At 39.8% G+C, this 23,074-nt stretch overlaps 1 protein-coding gene across 6 annotated transcripts; it reads left to right on the top strand.

Moving 5' to 3' along the window:
• Positions 1-229: 229 nt before the first annotated feature.
• On the top strand, positions 230-21,898 carry Actn (alpha actinin). Of its 6 annotated transcripts, XM_071704443.1 has the most exons (15): positions 230-456; positions 1,628-1,762; positions 13,502-13,736; positions 13,974-14,309; positions 14,565-14,654; positions 15,064-15,149; positions 15,407-15,752; positions 15,839-16,115; positions 16,189-16,360; positions 16,443-16,679; positions 16,757-16,841; positions 17,005-17,108; positions 17,186-17,425; positions 18,571-18,867; positions 18,955-21,898. In XM_071704443.1, exons 2-15 carry the CDS (start codon positions 1,661-1,663, stop codon positions 19,111-19,113), a joined length of 2,766 nt encoding a protein of 921 aa, XP_071560544.1. In that variant the 5' UTR covers positions 230-456; positions 1,628-1,660; the 3' UTR covers positions 19,114-21,898. The 6 variants fall into 6 exon arrangements, with proteins under 6 accessions (XP_071560544.1, XP_071560542.1, XP_071560539.1 ...); XM_071704441.1 differs by lacking the exon at positions 14,565-14,654 and having other exon boundaries at positions 231-456; XM_071704438.1 differs by lacking the exon at positions 15,064-15,149 and having other exon boundaries at positions 231-456; positions 14,565-14,650.
• Positions 21,899-23,074: the final 1,176 nt, after the last annotated feature.

Raw genomic sequence — 23,074 nt, 5'->3', positions numbered from 1 at the left:
GAGTGTATTTGTTTGCGACTGTAGGTAAATTAATTTGTAATTATAGTATTTTCAATTTTGTCATCGTGACGCCAGCCGACGATCTAATTAACAAACCGTCTGTTCTTCGAAAAAGAACAATTAAGTCGTAAGAGAAACTTAGGTTTGTTTCACACTTAATTATTGTAGTTATTGTAATTCGTATGCGCGCACGTCTCCCTTCTACATCACGCGATGCTCCGTGCCGTTGGCGGCGATTCCGCGGATCTCGCACGGGAATGGCGTCGCTCCGGTCTACTCGGTAATTACGCGCGGGTTTGCGCGTTGGTCCTATTTTAGTCGTGCGTGTGGGTGAATGAGGTGCCTCGACGTCCGTCTCCGACGCTATTTTCGTCGCCCCTGCGTCCTCGCGAGCGAGAGCTGCGGATCGGCGTGCGTGCGTGTGTACGCGCGCGCGCGTGAGGGAGAAGGACGGAGGTTAGTTTTCGGGTCGGGCCAGCGAGACCCGGAGACCCGGTCTGTGTCGCCCCGGCCCCGGCGAGATCCGCGATGAGATTCGCGTTGTTTCGCGTCACTCGCGTGCGCCAGCTGCCACCCCTACTCTCTCGGGGTGGCGCACGCGTTACGCGAGCGACGTAACGACGCGGGGTACGTCAAATACGAGGCGAAACCCCCTCACGTTTGACGGGACGCGATCGCGAACTGTCACAAACTGTCTCGTTAATGACACTTATGACAGTGCCCGCCACGGCGCACGTTTCTCCGCTAGACCAAAACAAATGCTATCGTAAAACGGAGCTATTTTTGCATTGTCGAGCATTCACTTGACACAAAGATCGCGCGGTGGGAAGGGAGGAATGAGAAGAGAATTTAGAAGGGTGTCGGAATGGGAGGGGTCTTGCCTCCCCTCCCCCGGCGAGAAGCCGCGAGGAGAGCGAATGAGACCCTCTCGCTCTCGTCCCCCTACGGCGGAGGGCGCTGCGGGGAAGGGTGGGCGAAGGGCTGGGGGAGGGGGAATCGTGCGCCGGCGAGGCAAATCGTATATGTCAGACTCGTGGCAGAGGGGTCAGCGCGAGGGAAAGAACGACACGAAACCGAACGTTTTCTGGGCTTAGCGGGTACGTTTTTCACGTCGGGGTCTCGCTGCACTTTTCTTTCTCTTTCTCTCTTTCTCTTTCTCTCTCTCTCTCCCTCTCCCTCTACTGGTCTACCCTCGTCTAATCTTCCGCTCGTAATTCCCCCCCTCATATTCACCTCCGTCCCTTAGCCACCGCTCTCGTTCCCCCCTTGCTTTCGCCGTTTTTCCCTTCTCTCTCCCCCCCCTTGTTTTTTTAAATCTCGAACCCCTTTCCCCTCCTCGGTACACGCGACGCTGTCACCGCGACGAACGAGACGTACGTACGCCGAGGAGGTACACGCATATCGATCTTCGATCGAGCGTTTCTCTCGGCCGCTTCGAGGAGAGAAGCGTTTGCGGCTCTCTCTCGCCGGGGTTCTCTCCCATTTTTTTTCCCTTCTCTTTCTCTCTGTCACCCTCTCTCTCTCTCTCTCTCGCTTTGTCTCCGTCCTGCCGCTGAATCTTTCTCCCGTTGTAACGGGCCGAGCGTTGTAACAAAGTCGTGTGACATCAAGCTTTTGGCGTTTGAAGGAACGTGAGACACGCACACACGGAGCGGGCAGGATGAACGACATGGAGGCCTACGGGGACGGATACATGGCACCGGAGGAGGAATGGGAGAGGGAGGGTCTCTTGGACCCCGCCTGGGAGAAGCAGCAGAAAAAGGTGAGCGGGTGTTATCATAGTTGAGATTTTTTCCCTTTTTTTCCTCCCTTTTTTCTCTCTCTCTTTCCCCTCCTTCCTTCGCTTTGAGACTTGAGACAGACAGTTCTTTCGAGTCTAGCCGGACGGGCTCGTCTTGTTTTCCACAAATCAGACCGGCCACCGATCGTGCACAGCCGTCAGTAAATCCTTCCGTCTCGCGCCTTTCCGCGTTTCACGTTATATTTCTTTCCGCGTTTCACATATTTTTATCGTACGAGTAACTCGTCGGTTTGCGCGAAGAATAATCCTCGCGATCCCGCCTTCGAGTTTACACGAACGAATTTCGTCGAACGTAACGTCCTTCGTTTTTTCACACTTTAACTCGTAGGAGGAGACCGAGATGATTGATCCTCGCAAAAATCGAGACCTATTAAGCTCCCCAATTAAGAAAAGTAACAGTTAAAGTGGCCTCGAAGAAAGTATCTTTGATTTGTTTTCCTCAGCTGTACCTCATCGCATTTAAAGCGAGCCCATGCTGGCCGTAGATACGCAGAGACCCGGTATATGCGTGTGTATACACCTGTTCCAGGGAGAAAGAGGGAGAGAGGGTGAGAGAGAAAACATTAAATCGTTTTCTTTTTTTATCTGACGCGGGTCGCAGCTGCCTATTGTAAAGAACAGAAAAGGACCAAGTATCTCTCTCGGAGTCCAACATGCATGCACCAAGAGTATACACAGCATATGCCGGGTCTTTCTCTTTGCGTTTACGACACGCCCTGGAGAGTGAAAAAGAAAAAAAGAGTTCGGGCGTAGAAAATGTAGCTAAAGAATTGAACGATAGGAACAAGAGTCAGTAGGTAATATCGTGTTCATTTGCCAAAAGTCACTTGCGCAGAGAATCGAGCTCGATCTCGATTATCAATTCCTTTAGATTATCATAATCTTATCAAAGATGGGAAGGGAGGGAACACTGAATGAATCGAAAAGTAATTCGAGTATCGGTAATGTGATAACAGTTCGTTTTTATAAATCCATTTTATAAGATTACATTTCTCTTGCATTTGACGCTTCTTGCGTTTAAGAAATTATTTTCAAAAAGGTAATAGAATTAAAAATCTGTTCAAGTGATACCTACACGCTTTGTTGTTAACATTATCCTAATAGGAAGTGTTCGGAAGGAATTATCTTTGTCAGATAATAGGAAAATAGCGGAAATACGATTCATCTAATCGAACTTCGAGCAAAGTTATTCGCGTAAACGTCTCTTTTTTTTAATCTCTTTTTTCTCGCTTACAAAATTTCATTTCATACATTCGACGTAGCTATTAGATACTGATAAATTGGAGCATCCTCGAGTATGCGTTTGCAAGTGTTTTCTTCATTTTTGGCAGGAGCTCAAGGCTTTCCCGGAGCCCCCGCCTCTTCGCGCATATATCGGCCGCAGCCCTTCGGATTGTATTTTCAGACTTTATGACAAAAATAATCAAGAGCGCAATGAGTCACGCCCGTGATTTTCACGATGACTCGTAGCCGTTCCCCTTCGCATTGACGAAGCCTTTCCTCCTCCCCCCCCCCCTCCTCCTCGTTATCTCTTTTTTTCCTTCCAGTCCGACGCGCCGGGTCGCGTTGAGCGACGACGCGACGTCAAGTCAGGTATTAGATAAGCCGTTACTGATAATGGTTACACATACCCCCAATAAAGCGTAACGCGTCCAGGAAAGATCGAGCCGCGCAGCGCCGCGCCGACCAGCGAACATTTTTCGTAACGCCTCTAATTTTAGAGATCCGCGTGCTCCGTTCCGGAAACGCGCGCGGCCCGAAAACCCGCATTTACCGAGGCTCACCGTCGCCGCGAAAATTCATTCCGTTCGTCGAACCGCGCGGAACGTATCGAACGTTTATTATTCACGCTTCGCGGGAAAGCTCGCGCGAAGTTGCTCCGTTTCGAATAACGTTTATGACAGCAATGCGATTCCGCGAACTCGGAGCGGAAGGAAGTACGAGAGGCACAAAAGCAACAGTCATATTCTTCAATTTTTTATTTTGTTCTCTCATTTCTTTCAGAGTTTTTTTTTACAAGAAGCTGTCTATGATCAATAAATTGTAAAAAAACTTAAACTCACTTACACGAATTTGATTTTCTAGGCTTTCTCCCTCGTTTGTGAGAAACATGAAATATCATTCATACGGGTGCGCAAATAAATCAAATACAAGTAATTGGTCTTTTTATCTACACGTAAGCGATAACACTTCCAGATAACTCTTGACATGACAAGTTTATTGATTATGCATTCATTATTATTAATTAAAACTGATCGGAGAGCATGTCGTTAGAAATAAATACTAGAATAGTACATTCTACATATTTAACATATTTTATTTATTTTATTCTATTCCTTATTTACATCGAAAAACGTGTTACTCCTTGTTACGGTTTTATTGCAATTTTTAATTGCGGTGCTATTTAATATATTTAAAATGAAATCACACATTACGGACGATAGTTTGCTACGAGAGTTTCGTAAGATCCAAAGAACGTAGGTACTACAAGAATTTAAGGGGGGGGGGGAGCGCGTTCCCACCTTATCACGAACATCTGTACGTTTACTTAGGTATATATATGTATATATTTCTACGCGACGTGAGAAAATCGAGAAACTCGCTACCGTGGTATTCGAGTTACACTCGTCTAGGTCTGGCTGGTACTCGTCTGGAATTGATAGAGTACGACAGGGCGTGCCAATTAACAGTACCGGTTAAATGCGCTAACACGTAGGAGGAAGCGGACGTTGTACGACTGTACGACACGCGCCGGCCGATTAACTGTACAGGGGAATTTCTCGTAAAATCATCGGTCGTCACGTCGTCGCATCGCCGCGCCGGCCGGAGCTCCGAGCGCGCCGGCCGCGCACGAAACATTCCTGCGATAGGAATTTTTTTCTTCCACGGACGACGTTTAAATGGGTCGCGGAAACAGCTGCTCGCCGAGCTTTCAGGCAGCGCGATCTTGAAGATCTATTCGGAGTATTCGAATGTTAGTACTCGTTGCGTGCCCTGCTCTGGGGTCCCTTCGTGCCCTTGATTCTGAAAATCGTCCTACATCTGAAATGGACAAAATTGTCCAGACTCTTCGCGCTCTTTTTCTAATTAAATAATTAGCTGTCATTCTAAAATAAAGACGAATAAAATGTCATTTATCTGTAGAGAACTTTGGATATATTAATAATATTGTTAATAATAATAAGGTTCTACAGACAAATGACATTTTTATTAATAATATTATTACAATAATGATATTTATTTATTAATAATAATAATAATAATATGTAATAATTTTCTTTCTATAAGTGTCTTTTAACATTAAATTCAATAAAATATTTTAAATTAAATTATATTTAATTTAAAATTACATTATTATATTTTATTCGAAACATTCGATTGCTGAATGATATTTAATATTTGATATGAAATATTAAACTGTTTTCAACTTTTTGTTTAATGATTGTGGATAAAAGAGCGTCTGGTGGTTCTGGATCATCCACTTATATTGGCAACAGGTGTTTATTACCCTCATGATTACTTTATAGCGTAAATATTTCTTGTTATTGCTCGTCGAATCAGCTCGTAGATAAAACATGTCAACCATCTGTCGTCATGATTTCGTTTGTTATTAATATGTGGTTCGCTTGATCGATCAAGCATGCTGCTATTTCTTACATATACCCCGGTCGTTAGTATTCTCCTTGGGTTTGATTGTTCATCACGTGCACATTTGACATCTTAGCCAATTTCGAGAGCATAAATCTTTTCATGAGCAATTGTCTCAGTTTGCGAAGGTCGTCTTTCTATACGACACGTTCAACTACGCAATATTTCGACGCAACACATCGAAATTCATTAAAGTTTCTCTTTACAGACTTATCGTGACATCTTAGCGCTTATCATTACTGATTACAATAGATAACGAAATAGTTAGAATTATGGGCCTTTCTTCTGTTTTTTTTTTTTTTTATAAATTTTATATGCCTCTCTTTTATTTAAGTTTACAGGTCTCTTTCGTTTTTTGTTATCGCATTCCAACGTCATCAAACCTCTTTTTAAATTCGTACATCTTGCGACAAATTTTCTTCTAAACTGACAATGAAGTTAGATATTTCCACTTGTGGATTCCTTTGTATACACTCCTCGCCTTTTCTAACTGTACTTTGAAAAATGGGATATCGCTCAGAATAATAGTCAAGTGTCGCGCGATGTTTTCCTTAATAAAATTAATATTAGCTCAATAAGACTGCTAATTTTCCACTCCGTCGCAATTATCCCGATCGTACGATTACTCGCGCAGACGGAGTTATCTCACGCATACCGTGTAATTAGAAACTGCCAATTAATTCCGCTGTATCGATGTACACTCATCTTTCGTTATCGCTTTAAGACTAATTCCGTGCCGTCGTCCGTAGCGCGGCAATCAGTATCTTCACCAGGTAAATTCGAACGGTTAACCCGAATAACGGGCACTAACGGCTTGCGCCGAAGTGCATCTTTGGCAATTATAAATTATCTTCCGCGCGAGTGCGTCATCTTTCTCGCTATATACGTTCATTTGTCCGATTAAGTGTAAATGTCGGCTGACGAAAAAAATTACCGGTCAATAAATTAACTTTCTAACGACCGCCGGAGTGAGATATTAACTTATTGTTAGTAACATTTCATAATAATATTCGTATATACTTTAATTAATTTATTTTTATTTATACTATTTACGTACTATTAACAATAGCATTATTTTTACGTTGGCATCTAGAAGTGTTTAAAAAATTCAGTAGACAATCTGAATAGGCAATTTATATACAGTAGTTGTTGTTTGTTTTACGGGCATAAATTGTGTATGTCATTACAAGTTCTTATCTCATTTTACTATCTCTTCCACCCCTTTCTTTAAACAACCTCTTTTTTATTAACACGTTGGCGATTAATAGATGGACGCTGGCTATTCGCTGATTCTATTTTTCGGAGGGGGAAATAAAAATATGTGAGTTTTGATGTAAAAAATTATAGATATATACTTAAAGTAGCATATTAAAATAAGGTATTGATATAAAAATCGACGTTGGGAACGGAGTTGCTTAATTCTGACAATCAGTGTGTGTGTTAAATATCGACGGTGAAATTCGTCTCGGGATGTTGGTCGCACGCGATGATTTCGGATGCTCTGCTCTGGTCAATAGCATCGCGGATACTTTGCGCACCTCTCTCGTCGGCGATACTCTCGCGGCCGCGGCGGCGGCGGCGGTTCGCGCGACGCGTCTCTGATACGTCTTACGTATAAATAGACCGTATAAATAGATAACGCGTGTAGTCGTATGTCGTCGATTATAGTCGGGGTCCACATCCTCCGATCGGACTTCAGATTTCGAGGGAAATATCGCGCCGCGCCGGCGCTTCATCCGTGCGAACGATAAATGCACCGGTGATAAATTGCCGGGGAGACTCGATTTAATCCTTCGTTTTCCCGCGTGATACCAACAATGTGTCATTCATGTATAATTAATATATATATATATATGTATATATAAATTAATAAAATATAAGTAATATTACAAGCTATATAATTGCTACCGTTTCTAGTACTTGGAAAAATGCGGTACATATATATAGTTGGCGATTATAGTTTTTAATATTAATCACGCTTTTCTTAATTCTGGCTTTTCTAAAATTATAAGATAAATTACGATTGTTACTATTGTTAGAGCATATGACTTTGGCTAACTTTTAATCCATAACTCCTCTATACAGATATATTTATGATTGATATTTTTTTTAAGTAAAAAATGCAATGTTATGCTTATATTTTTTAATTTTCGCGGGATACTTTAAGTATGACGCTACGTTCGCGACATGCAATGTTAAAATTGAAACGAAATGTCGAATGTTGATTAAATGTCAATCGATTTGTCGACGATACTTCGCGTTTAAAAGAGTCACTTTCGTTTCGTCGATGTTGCCGATTCTCAGATATACTTATGCGGCTTGCTCTTCCTTTTCGCGTACTTGAATTCGACGGTGAGCGCCAATTTGGCAGACCGCATCGTCGCCGAAGAATTTAAGGCGCCTACGCGGACGACGACGACGGGGTCCGATAACGTGTAATCCGCGTTATGATCGCGGATAAGTGAAAGCCGAGCCGTCGCCGGTCGTGAGCCACCGCGGCGATCGGCGACCGGCGACGGCGACGGTTCCGTTCCGCGTTCGATCGATTTCTTTCCGCACACCGCGGCAGGATCGTTAACCTTTGGGGGACTCGGCCGCGCGCCAAATCTCAAATTGGAACCGGACGGCCAACGCATGCCATATTTTGACTAAGACCATTGTCATGCGATGATATGGATCGAAACGTAACAGAGCAAAAATAAAAGATGTAATGAAACATTGCTGATACACGAGATAATAATAAGACGGGACAATTGCGGGAAAGGCAGGATGTATTCTCGAAGGATATATAGGTACAATGAAGGGCTCCATATTTAATAAAGAATAGAGAGAGAGAGAGAGAGAGAGAGAGAGAGAGAGATATTTATAATCGATTAAAAACAAAATAAATGCGCGCGAGCTACTTGCGATCTCTTGATTCCTCGTACTTATTTACTGTGTGTTCCTTACTTTTACTTTTTTAGTTTTATTAGTGTATTACTTTATTACTATAATTTTCCTTTTATACTCGATTGCATCTTGATTTGATTTGATTTGAATATTGTACCTATTATATACTTGGAATTTCCGGGAGAAACTTCGGAAGTTTCTCTTAACCGCGAATTATTCATTATTAAACACGATCATGCGACGATCATGAATGGAAGATCGGGGATAATCTAACTAAAGATCGAACCTCGATGCAGCTAACAATCGTATAAGAGACTAACGCGAGATTACCAATTTGCCGTTCGAATAACTTGAATAATATATTTCGATAAAATCGGTTCACACTTTACGTTTTAGGAAGAATTCAATATATACGGATTGAATTCTATTCAACCGATTTGCGTATAGATAATATACGCAAATTGGTTTGCAATTGAATAGAAATGATCGCATTTATTCTGTTTTATTCTCTTTATTCTCTTTATTCTCTTCCGAAAGAAATATGCAAGGAATCAAATTCAAATTCTGGCTGGGGCGATATTTTTCGCGATAAATTCTTTATAGATGTATAAGATGCTTTTTGGCATTGGTATCTGTACTTAAATTAATTATCAATTTAATAATATGTGAAATTACATTTCCAACTTTGGCATAAAAAATTACTTTACAAGACTAATAATAATCGTCGTGATATAAAATTTATTATTAGAAGACGCACTTAAGATCTCGCCCGACCGCAAAAATGCCAATATTTGTTTATGCTGCGAAAAAAAATACAGAATCGGCAGGCCTCTCTGATTGTGAAATATCGAGGGAAACGTTGAAAATAGAAATGTTATGCGGTAGAAGAAGATACAGCTCGCGCGAATAAATGCAAAGCAACGCGGACAACGGCGGAAATAATAGAGCGTGGAAAGTCGCGATTATTTTTCTTGGGCGAGGATGGTTCTTCGGCTGCACGCAGCTGCGTGCGCCAAACGCGGATTCATCATGCAGACATTTCGCTTTACACCCACGATTAACTATTTTAGATATTGGCTAGATATTGGCCCCATTCGAAAGGTCGTAGTAATAATTACAGACTGCATCTCCCGCCCACGTGTTCCGCGATTCAAGCTCCCCGTTGAATTTTTCACCCTCGTGCCAAGACGCGTACTCTTATCAATGACCCGTTAGGCACGATAGCGGCAACGATGTATCTTCTCGAGAGAATGGTGATTCGGATCTATCTGCACAAAGCCTATTGGAAAATTGTCAATGACGTTTATCAGTGAATTGACGTTTATTAATGAACGTTGATAATATCTTAGAAATGAGAATTCTCCAAGAACAATGCGTGATGAAGTTGGGAAAGTTATCTATTGTTATAACTTTATGTATAATAAATAAAAAAATTTAATAAACGTCGAATATTTTGATATAAATAGTATATGCCTCGTCGAAGACTTATTGAAGTAATATATTCCTAAGGGCGAATTAATTCGAGACGTACTTGAGACGTCAGCACTTTGAGAAATCCTTTCTGTGCAATCTAAATATAATTTAAATGCAATTTGCATATATGTATATTGTATAATTAACAGAGATTATCAAATTACTCCTCGTTAGATATAAATTAACGGCTCGGAGAAGAGCTTTGAGAAACTCGTTGAGACACGTTGACATTCTCATGAGAAAGATTACATTTGCAGACTGATCCGTAATTAAACTGTTCCGTTGCCAAATTTAATGCAACATGATAGAAGCATACATTCCTGTCTGCAGAAGATAGAAAATAAGCGGCGATAGGACAAACCTAGAACAAACATTTTGCAAATGCAAGCGACGGCGACGTTTTCGCTTTAAACTTAAACCTTAAACGATGTTGCACTTTATCGAAGGTTACACTATATATGTGCACGCGCATATATTTCGATAAGGCACGAAACGATCCGATAAGGATGACAGGAGGGGCACAGACAAACGTAGACTATTGTCAAATTTTCGGAGTAGAAATAGAGTAGCGCGTAAAAAATTATACGCGAAGATTTTGATTACGTGAATTGCGTAGAGAAGGGCGTTTAGGCTATTTTTGTATAATAAATGTATTTACTCATAGTCGACACACACACATACATGTTAATGTGAATAATGATGACAAAGTTGCGCTAATGAGGAAAATAAGTGTTGGAAAATTTAAAAAAAATTATAATTATATTCAATACAGTACGTAACGAAAAGTTTTCTTTTCTTTTTTTCCTTTTTTTTTCTTATCGATGAAAATTCCACGACGAATATATTTGGAGCAGAAATTAAGCAGAAATTACTAACTAGTATATGTTACATGTGGAGGCATATATTAATTACGTCCTTAATAAATATATTTAAATATTATGTATCTAGTTGAATATGTTTGTCGCGCTAAATTTTGCCGATCGAGATAATCCTCGAAAATCGTGCGCCGAAATAACGCGAGACGCGCGTCCAGAATAACGATAGTGTTTATATTATCTTTAATGTACTAGCGTGTGTCATACACATTAAGGTTTGTAGAGAGATGACGATGACTCACGGAGGAACAAAATTTGTAATGGTGCCACCGACACCAACGATGTTATCGTAATATATATATACGGAGATGAGCGCGCCAGAGCTTTTGACGATAGTAAGATAGTATTATCTTGGATAGACGATAATACGAGAAGCAGATAGAAGAGACGGCAACTTAAGTGACTAGATACATCTTATAAAAGTCTTACATGCGCGCACATTAGCGCACAACACTTCTAAAGCGATCGTTTCTCTTCATACTTTACGTATAATATATCAATCGCGTTAATCGGAGTATGACGCTATAGCATGATCGAATCGTTCTGAAAATAATGGGCCCGTCAATGTAACGATAAATGTTACATTTATGAAAAATAATCACGATGAAGCGCAAGCTTCTCAAACGACATGTGGCACTGAATAAAGAGGCGAGAGTTTATCGTTTATAAAGATAATTTTCTTTTGCAATTTTGATTAAAAGAAATTAAACACAATTATTACAAATCCAGTATTGCTTTCCAAACTATTATAATATTGTAATCAGCATCGCACTACAGGATTATGAACGAGAAACTTCAAATGTAAAATAAACAAGCTGGCTTGCGTTTTCAGTCACTTTGCAATTGAATGAAGGAAATAAATGTCGACTCTTTTCTAAAAATAGCTCTTTATTTACAAAGTAATGTACACTTCTTTTTCGTACGCAACGCGACCGGTTGGACGTTGGAAATTTTCTCTCTCGACCAGAATTTCTTTTCGACTCGTAAGATTGCGTGGCGTAAATCTCGGGGGAGGATATTATTTGCCGTCCGTTGTGTAAATCGTCTTCGAAAACGGCCGTGCGCACTCGTCGGCGTAGGCCCACGGAAAACGAGTGGTCGTGTTACCACGTAACGCATAAACGGTCAGAAATAGAAATAATGTGTTATCAGCAAATATATCGGGCTATCGCATTTCTTCATCCTCGAGGACGTCCCTTATCCGTGAGCTGTGCGTCTGGCTGTATTTTCCATCGATACAGCACATCATTCGCGCGTGCACGGAAGACTTTTTTCAGCGACAGAGTATTAAATTACGAATTCGTGCAAATGTATCGCGCGATACATTTTATCGACAGATTAGAGCCTTAATTATTCAACGCTTTGTAGCGCGATATTATTTATTTGCCGAACGAAAGCACGAGAGTGTTTCAATTGCGAATGCCTCGCATAGGCGGATCGTAGACCGCAACCGCAAACATACGTCTTCGTTTTTCTCGCCCGACGACCGACGACGTGCATGAGCGGTGACGTAATGAGAATTACGTCGACAGTTAAATTATTAAATAACGGGGGCGAATTCGGAAATGCCGTCGGAAATGCTTTAATACTCGGGCGCGGGAGGAGTCAATGTTTTACAAATAGATCTTAGAGCGCGCGTGCAGAGAGAGAGACGTTAGGAGGGTGGCTCATGTCCAAAATTGGCCCGTCGTCGGCTTCACGCCGCCCGTATTGAATTTCACGCAATATTTTTCCAACTCGAAAATTTCGATCGTCGGCAACTGGCACCTTTTTTTTATCGATCCCGATCGAATGCCGCGCTTCACTCCGCGATTTTCGAATAAACATCCCGCGAACTCGCGCTCGGCCCCCTCCAGGATTTATCTCCGCTCGCCTCCTTGGACACGCCTCGATCGTAACGTCGACGTAATTTACATCATGCGATTTTTCACATCGCGAAAATCGTCGCGATTTCACCGCGCCGAAAAAGAACGGAGATTATACCACGGAAGCTGACGTTGGAGATCGATTTGTCGCGCGACGATGATTACGGAGATTTTAATCTAACACAATGTAAACAATTAGCTTTTTAATTCGGAAACTGTGCTGCAAGATTTGCCTCCGGGGGCTCCGGGGTTCCTGATCTGCTGTTGCTGTATTTCAAAAAGCAGCAAGAGACATTGCGCGTAAAAACGGCTTTTTAACAAGAGCGTGCACTTGTCTCACAATCGCAGAAAAATATCGAAAGTTTATCCGAAAATCATTGCGGAGAACGATAGAAAGCGTGGCTTAAGAACCAGGACAGAAGATATATATAGCGGGAGGGATCGGGGTCGCTACTAAAATATACACTAAGCAGTATAGCGGAGAAACTCAATCCCCTGTTGTAAATGATTTATTTCTTCATGGCACATTGTTCGTGTAAAAAATTAGGTACACCGTTTCGGTCGAACAGCCCTTCTCTCGATCGTCTCGCTATTATCTATATTATTTCTGTCTGTTAACCCTCGCCACCCACCTGGGATCTTTTTTACCTCACGCGCTTAAAAATGGCGGTATTTTCTGTTTTACCGAGGATAATGATTCCGAGTAGTTATTTTCATAGCAATATTTATACTTTCTGTTATTTTTGATTTCAACAAAAATGTTTATATATTAAAAATCTGTAAAAAATGAGTAATAATAAGGTGGGGTCAAAAACGACCACATGTGAGTTACATGAAATTCTAAAGCAGATAGGCGGCGAGGGTTAATTGTACATCAACCCTCGACTTGCTCAGCACCAATTTATGATTATCGAACGCAAATTAATTGGTTCCTTTTTTTATGTCCTCAGACATTCACAGCTTGGTGCAACTCGCATCTACGCAAAGCAGGCACTGCCATCGAATCGATCGAAGACGATTTCAGGAATGGGTTGAAACTGATGTTGCTGCTTGAGGTGATCTCAGGGGAAACCCTTCCAAGGCCCGACAGAGGCAAGATGAGGTTCCACAAGATTGCCAACGTTAACAAGGCCCTTGATTATATCGCCAGTAAGGGCGTCAAGCTGGTTTCAATTGGCGCGGAAGGTACGTTTTTCTCTCTTGAAATTCTTTACATAATCGTTGCGTAAAAGTGTAGTGTGCTAAATCGTGTAAAATATTTCTTTTTCACGCACTGATAGTATATCTTATAAAAATAAAAGTTTATTAGATTTTTAGTGATCACATCACACTTTTATATTTTAATAATGTAAAAATAATTGCAGAATTAATATAATTTATATTATCTTGTACGCTCCTCAAGTGTCGATAACTTTTTGACAGAAATCGTTGACGGCAATCTAAAGATGACTTTGGGAATGATATGGACCATTATCTTGAGATTCGCGATCCAGGATATCTCCGTGGAGGAGATGACTGCGAAGGAGGGACTATTGCTTTGGTGCCAACGCAAGACGGCACCGTACAAGAACGTCAACGTTCAAAACTTCCACCTGTCCTTCAAGGATGGTCTCGCGTTCTGCGCTCTTATCCATCGTCATCGGCCCGACTTGATCGACTACAACAAACTCAGCAAGGATAACCCGCTGGAGAACTTGAACACTGCCTTTGATGTCGCTGAAAAGTATCTCGACATTCCTCGCATGTTAGATCCCGATGGTAAGTATCAAATTAAACGTTAAATTAAAAACGTTCAGGTACTTGTAATAGAGGGACATACATCTTAGGAATATGGGACACACGTTCGTCACTCTATTTGATAGGATCGAGGAAACGATTGTATCGAATCGCCGAGATTAGATATTTGCCTTTCAATTTTCGCTGTATAGGATGGAACTACGATTGGATTTTTTTGAGTGACAACATGACATGTATAAACACTTAATGTTTATATGTTCCCTTGATATCATATAGATTTGATCAACACTCCCAAGCCGGATGAGCGAGCTATCATGACGTATGTGTCCTGCTACTACCACGCGTTCCAAGGTGCCCAGCAGGTCAGCGTCAAAGAAAAATGCGTGTTGCTCCCTCGTTCCTGCCCCGTCGTAAAAACGACCTGTTCTATCCTTCGTTAACGCGAACTATAATTAAAGGAATTGTATGCTAACCGTTAATGACGTTTGAACCTGCTAATCGATTACCTTGCTGTTGTCTTAATTTAATTACTTCACCAGAGGACCGAAACAAACTACGCACTGTGTTCCGTAATACTTTTTAATTATAATTAAAAGATACGATGACAATGTTATATTATTTTTGCCAGCATAATGTGAGAATTATATTGTGAGAATTACTAATGACATTCCGCTCCTTGCCGGATTTGTTTACTGTTAAAATTAATTACATTTTTAACGGCAAATTCTTACGCTAACAACGCATGGTTTGAGTTTCTTCGAATGTGTTTTTCTAGATATGCGAAATACGGCAATGCCTGATGAGAGGGCCGTGATGACCTATGTTTCCTCATACTACCACTGTTTTAGCGGTGCTCAAAAGGTGTGTGTTTTGCAATTCAAATTAACCTGTAACAAACGCGTTGACTATTTGTATGCGCATTGAAATATGTTATTAACTCGCGGAGCAAAAAGTTCAGACATTTAATATATCTCAAGTTTCTTATTTACATTTCTAGATGGCTATTTTCACGATTGCATGTGTCTTGCTCAATGGAAGTAAACTACATATGTTTCAAATATACAAACACAATCCAAGAATTCTTTGTAAGGGGAGAAATGCGCACTTTCTTATTGTAGGCAGAGACAGCGGCCAACAGAATCTGCAAGGTACTGAAGGTGAACCAAGAGAACGAGCGTCTCATGGAGGAATACGAGCGCTTGGCTTCCGATTTGCTCGAATGGATACGACGAACGCTACCATGGCTCGCGAATCGGCAGACCGACAATTCCCTCGCTGGTTGTCAAAAGAAATTGGAGGAATACAGGACGTATCGGCGCAAGCATAAGCCGCCGCGTGTCGAACAGAAAGCCAAGCTGGAGACGAATTTCAATACTCTTCAGACGAAGCTGAGGCTGAGCAATAGGCCGGCGTACATGCCCACGGAAGGAAAAATGGTGTCCGACATAAATAAAGCGTGGAGAAGTGAGTTTTTTTTTTTTCAAAGTCCCTTTATATATCTTCCTATATATTTTCGGGTAAAATAACAATATGTCAAAAATTATTTTTAGATTTGGAATTAGCCGAGAAGACGTTCGAGGACTGGTTATTGTCTGAGATGATGCGTCTGGAGCGACTGGAACATCTGGCGCAAAAATTCAAGCACAAGGCAGATGCTCACGAAGATTGGACCGCCGGCAAAGAAGAGATGCTCACGTCTCAACACTTCCGACAATGTAAACTAAACGATCTCAAGGCCTTAAAGAAAAAGCACGAGGCCTTTGAGTCAGATCTCGCGGCTCATCAAGATCGCGTAGAACAGATCGCGGCTATCGCTCAAGAACTCAAGTAATTTTATAACTTGAAATCTGTCTCGGACGATTGTCTTAATCGTTGTAACGTTCGTGTTCTATTGTTACAGCACTCTTGAGTATCATGACAGCGCATCTGTGAACGCCAGATGCCAACGCATTTGCGATCAATGGGATCGCTTGGGTACACTCACCCAACGTAGACGTCAAGCTCTCGACGAAGCCGAGAAAATCCTGGAGAAGATAGACGTTTTACATCTGGAGTTTGCCAAGCGCGCTGCTGTGAGCACTTGACTATATTTGCAAAATTGTCGGCTCCTTTTTTTTTACCCAAGTGTAACGTCTGACGTCGCGTGATTTTCAGCCATTCAACAATTGGTTGGATGGAACCAGAGAAGATCTAGTGGACATGTTTATCGTCCACACGATGGAGGAGATCCAAGGTCTGATGGACGCGCACGCTGCGTTCAAGGCTACTCTGGGCGAAGCAGATAAGGAGTACAATTCAATTGTGGGATTGGTGCGCGAAGTCGAATCCATAGTTAAACAATATCAGATTCCTGGCGGCCTAGAGAATCCTTACACCGCTCTCACTGCAATGGTATGTCGAAGGATAAATTGTTGAATATATTTATGATACAGAGATTCACCTTAAATTAATCAATATTATCTTCTTAGGACCTTACTAAGAAATGGAGTGATGTTAGACAATTAGTCCCTCAACGTGACGGTACCCTGGCTGCTGAACTTCGCAAACAACAAAGTATCCTTGCTTTATGATATCGATTATTTAACTTTCTTTTGATATTTACTGACTCATAATGGTAAATTTCATGTTGAATAGAAATTTTTATTACGGACTTAAGGAAAAGTTTTTCAATGGTTAAATGTGCATTTGAAAGATATTTCCTGAATTGTGAAAATAGATAATGAACTGCTTAGACGACAGTTCGCCGAGAAAGCCAATGTTGTCGGACCATGGATAGAACGTCAGTTGGACGCTGTCACTGCGATTGGTCTCGGCCTTCAGGTGAATTAATTTTACATAGAGAGTTATCTATCGTTTATATATTTCACGGAATTTTGAACGTTGCATTTATATTTCAGGGAACTCTCGAGGATCAGTTACATCGTCTGAAGGAATACGAACAGGCAGTATATCAATACAAGGCTCATCTTGAGGAATTGGAGAAGATCCACCAAGCGGTTCAGGAAGGCATGATCTTCGAGAACCGCTACACTCAGTATACTATGGAGACGCTGCGTGTCGGTTGGGAACAGCTTCTGACCTCGATCAATCGCAACGTTAACGAAGTCGAAAATCAAATTCTCACCAGAGATTCCAAGGTATTTCTAAATTACTCAAATAGTCATATCTACGTCATTCCAGAGGAATGTTAAGGCAAGGTAGGCAGTGAGAGGGAATTAACGTTTTTTTTTATACATAGACGGTTATTACCAACCTCATTACCTTAAGTACCGATATATTTGAAAAGAACATTTATATAAATTTTTAAAGAATCAGGAATGTAAAGGATATAATTGCTTGTTTATGCAGAAACGTAAAATATAAACTTATATATTTAACAAAATTTTATCGTTAGTTGAAGAAATAGTTTGGTAACATGAAACAAATGAAAACTATTGATAATTGTGATCGTCGGTTATAAGGCGAAAGCACTTGTATTAGCAAAAAGCAATTGCGGAAAATGTTGAAACAAATGGAAAATGGAAAAAAGCGAAAGAAAGAAGAGGAAGAACCAAAAGAAGAGCAAGAGTCAAAAGAAGAGGAGGCTGATTCCTTATTAAAGGAGCTCGAGGATTCTATAATAGACGATGAGGTTATGTGAAAAAAATATGCGATGCAATATTTATATCTCGATTATTTAGAAGAAGAAGAACGATGTAGTTTTTAGCATCAGTTTTTAATATAAGATATCATGTTTACTGATAAATAAGAATCCGCTAAGCAAAAAACGCAGGCATGAAGACCAGAAACGTCAATATGAAAACTTCAATATGGGAACTTCCTACGTTTACATTGCCAAGTTTCTTTTAGAACTTTCTACAGATATTTTAGATGACGAAAATATTAGTTTTATTCATATTTCTTATTAATATAAAAACTTATTTCTTAAACTGTTAAAAACTGTTTTAAAAGTGGTGAAACTGCTTCAATCTTTGAAGATATTTTCTATATGATATTCTTTATATATTAAACGTAAATTTATCCAGTTCATGATTTAGCCAGTCATTTTTAATAATCTTTTTTATTGAAAATTGATATGTAGCATCAAGTCTTCCATTTAAAGACTTTAAAAAGTCTTTATAAAATTCAAAACTGTTATACATTTTTTAAAAAATTAATCGAGAATACGCTAATATTTAAATAAATAAATGAGCTTATGTTTGAAGTTCTATGTAATTATTAAACATTCTTGATTTCGCTTATGATCCTTTTAAAAACAAACGTAAATGCATTTCTGTTTTAGGGCATTACTCAGGAGCAGCTGAATGAATTCCGCAGCAGTTTCAACCACTTTGACAAGAATAGGACAGGCAGATTGGCACCGGACGAGTTTAAATCCTGTCTCGTGTCTCTGGGATACTCTATCGGAAAGGACAGGCAAGGCGACATCGACTTCCAACGAATCCTGGCCATCGTCGATCCCAACAATTCGGGCTATGTGCACTTTGATGCCTTCCTTGACTTTATGACGCGCGAGTCCACCGATACTGACACGGCAGAACAGGTCATTGACAGTTTCCGCATTCTTGCTGGCGACAAGGTAAAAATATTTGATATTTCGTGATTAATCCGCAACGACGAAAGTCTCGTTGTCGTTCGATCTAAGTCGTAAATTCTTGTCTTTCAGCCTTACATCTTGCCAGACGAATTGAGGAGAGAATTACCACCGGATCAGGCAGAATACTGCATCCAGCGAATGCCTCCGTACAAAGGACCGAGCGCTGTGCCTGGAGCATTGGACTACCGCTCCTTCTCGACGGCTCTATATGGCGAATCTGATCTGTAGATGAACGTAATAATGTAAAAATCGATATTATTCGATACGGAATGATATCGAAAAAAAACATGAAAAAACAAACAGATCAGATATTCGACAATTGACAGGTGAACAATGCCTAAAAATTTCTCCTACTATTTTAGTACGCTAACGCATCAACGTATTTTCATGTGGCGATACGTTTTACGAAATCGGAACACAGTGTGAGAGAGTACAATACGTACAATAATATCGGTCATTACGTTAAATACTAATAATTGTACGTGCGCATATATACTCGAGGTTGTTGGAACTGTCCGGGGCTAGTAAGAAAGCAGGCTATGTCATTTTAACGCAAAGGGATCTAAGTGTGTCAAAATAGGTATTAACTAAGAATATCTCTTCCACACGAATGGAAATTACATATCAAATATACGTACGAAAGAAGATTACGTAGCTTTTATATAAGTCTGTTAACACGACAATAATGAGTATGAAATACGAATATTTGGATACCTTTCGTTAAAAAGATAGGAAACCTAAGTGTAAACGCGAAATTCGAAATTAATGTACTCTTCTAAGAACGTTTTGCTACATGCTTATTCTTCTATTTTTTTCATGTAGCCTAAGCTGGAACGAGACAATTTAAATTTTATTTTTTTCTTTTTGAAAATATAAGTGCCAATGATAGATAAGATCTTCTACAATTCCTCTTTTTGAATGGAAATGTATTGCATCTGAAGCCATATTTAAGTCTGGCAATTATGGTAAAAAGAAGCTCACGTAATTAAATATATGTAGTTAGTGAGTGCATTGATACTAGAGGCTCTCCGAATTATTACTAGAATAGTACTACTAGTACTATTTATATACTATATTTTCTCTACATATATATATCGGGATATTTGTTCTAAAGTTCCATATCCTAGTTTTGTATATGATTATACGGCGAAAGAGATATATGTCGCAGAGATTTCGTGTAATTCGTGTAATTTTTTTTGCAAAATCCCTAGGAAATTTACAAAAAAAAAGGATATTGTGGAATGAATAAAAATTACACAATTTTACTAAGAGATTTTAATGATTTTGCAAAATCGTGGGCTCTGTTAGTGAAATTGTGAATTGAAATTTTTAGTAATTTATATATATATATATATAATTTTATATTTATATTTTATTTATAATTTATATTCATTCCACAATATCACGGTTTTTTGTGGATTCCCTAAGGATTTTACGAAAAAACGAATTACACGAAATTCCTGCGACATATACATATATTTTTAGACTTACGATTTTTGCCATTGTAGTGTGACACGAATTTAATAATGAATTTGGATTGGACAGAATTTATTGTATCTTTATTATATTTTATAATCGTATTATGTTCGTCGATAACATAAACGTGCCTCTTTCAAGATTGCCAAATTCTATATCGCGTATCGGGTGCACACTCTGTAAAGCCATAGATCAATGTTCGCACAAACATCAAAATAAAAGAGAAACCGCCAAGGTACTAAAAACTCAGGAGGGTAATAATAATTAATTTTTGCGAGTCTTAACGATATATAAATCGACCTTCTCGCTAAGTATCCAGAAAACGTATGCTCGAAATCGAATAATGTCTATATTTTTTTTATAAGCGCGGCACTACGAATCCTTAAACAACAAGCCGTCGCCTTATATACTTTGTAAATCGTATATTAAAGATACGCGAAACGCATATGCTGAACGAAGCAAATTATTTATTTATTTGACTTTAATAATTATTTATTATATCGCTCCATATATAGATAAATATATATATATCTATTTTACGGTAGTGAACGGAATACTTTTCTTAAAGTATTTATTTTTATAAATATCCGCGAAGGGCGATAAGGCGCTAATTGTAATATAGAGTCCACCATGTAAATCTCTAAATCGCAGCTACCATTTCTCGTATCACATTTTTTAATACGAGCCTTATCTATCAAAAGTGACGTCAAAGTCATCATTATTGTTCGAATTCTTGTGAAAAGTCAATCTCTCGATAAAAATGCTCGTGTGTGTGAAATGCAATTACTTCTATCGGCGAAAGTATACTGTAAGTTTCTTTCTTTCTTTCTTTTCGTTTCGCTTTTTGCGGCTTTAACGCGCTTTTCCATATCCGTCTTAACGCGTTTTTTTTTCTTTTTTGAGAGTTTACTTAATTTCTCATTTCTTTTTATTTCTTCTTTTTCTCTCAGAGTATACTATATACTATATTGGGCACACGGAGAGACGAGTAATAATACGAGAAAACGCGAAAAGCAGAAAATTAACTGCTGGAACAGTATACACGCAAATAAACGATACACACACGCACTTTTTCACATGTATACGTACACACACACGTGAGGAAAACATACGTAATGCCAAAAAAGCGTATACTTTGGAAAAAAAAATATATATATACACATATCCGACGCATCGCGATATCCGTAAACGAATATTCGAAAGTGACGTCTCCGAATGTTCGAAAAGTTGACGTCTCCGAATACCTCGTTACTGAACAATTGTCAAATATTGTTATGCAAACGAATACATTCTCATTTATATATAGCATACACGTACAATTGTAATTAATTATTATTTCATGAAACAATATTTATGAAATTGCGACAGTTCGACGGAAACCTCGCTGAAACACGATCGTCTCGCGGTGCATTACATTTATCAGCTACTACTGTATACTTGTTTTGCCCATTTCATCTTCCTAAACTAGATTAATAACAAATAACATTGTGAAACGCAAGAATATCGGGGAAAATAAAGAAAAATCTTTGAAAAATAAGTATATACTGTTGCGTCCGAGTATGAAGTTTCGTTTTGTTTGTGCCTCTCCGTATAAGATCAGCTGGACTTGGGAGAAATCGATAGTCTATAGAAGAAGAGAAATCGATTCTTGTCAATAAATCATCCTTTAATAAATAATGGAGAGTCTCGCCGGGGCTGTCATCGTACTCGGTCGTGTGACACTCTCGATTTTCAATTACTTTGTAGAACAAATTAAGTTGACGTTTCGAGTCTTGCTCATTTTGCGGGTGTCCCCGAAAGAGCAAATCCTATTTGGTCTACTCTTCTCTCTTCTACCCTCGATGTGGCAGTATCCATATCGCATCATAGAGTTCCTCTTTTTATTTTTTACTTTTAGTCCAGTCAAATTAGACAAAAAAAAGGCTTTTGCTCGGAAGTGAAGCGGTAGCAGTGAAACCTTTTTAGGGTTGTTGGGGGGATGTAGAAGAACTTATTTCTGAGTTTTCGGGTTAATCGGGCCGATGGGTTTTTAAGGGGGGGAGGGGGAATGAAAAATTTCGTTTTTTCGCAATAACTCGGCGAATTTAATGGTAGGTATTTTCATCCTGTACAAGTTTCATACTGGTCATATTTCGATCGAATTTATCAGAAAAGAGAGATAAGCGAAATACGCGCCGAGTCCCGAGCACTCGACGACTCGACTCGACACGCGCCGCCGCGCGCCGCCGCCGGCGACGATCGGCCACGCGTTAAAAGCGCGACTTCCAGAGGCTTTCCTGGGCTCAATTTTTAACGAATCTGAACGACTGACCCCTCATTTTGTAGGTCTCTTCAAGCCCTACAACTTTGTCAGTGGCGGCATATTTCTATCTATTAATGGAAACGAGATAAACGCAAAAAAACCGCGACAAAATACATTTTTTCCCACTTTCACCGGCTAGAACTCGACAAATCTTGATTTTAAGTTAGGGTCTTCACGAAATGAATTGTAGGGCTTTAAAAGAGCTACAAAATGAGGGGTTAGTCAATCATGTACGGTCAAAATTCGCCGAGTTATTGCGAAAAAACGAAATTTTTCATTCCCCCTCCCCCCCTTAAAAACCCATCGGTCCGATTAACCCGAAAACTCAGAAATAAGTTCTTCTACATCCCCCCAACAAGCCTTTAGGTTTCATTGCTACCGCTTCACTTCCGAGCTCAAATGTCTAATTTG

This window comes from Temnothorax nylanderi, unplaced genomic scaffold (assembly GCF_030848795.1).
Source record: "Temnothorax nylanderi isolate EJ_2023f unplaced genomic scaffold, tnyl_v1.0 TNYL_tig0041_pilon, whole genome shotgun sequence".
NCBI classification, from domain to species: Eukaryota; Metazoa; Arthropoda; class Insecta; order Hymenoptera; family Formicidae; genus Temnothorax; species Temnothorax nylanderi.
Note: the sequence above shows the minus strand (reverse complement) of the source record. Positions and strands in the feature narration are given on the sequence as shown.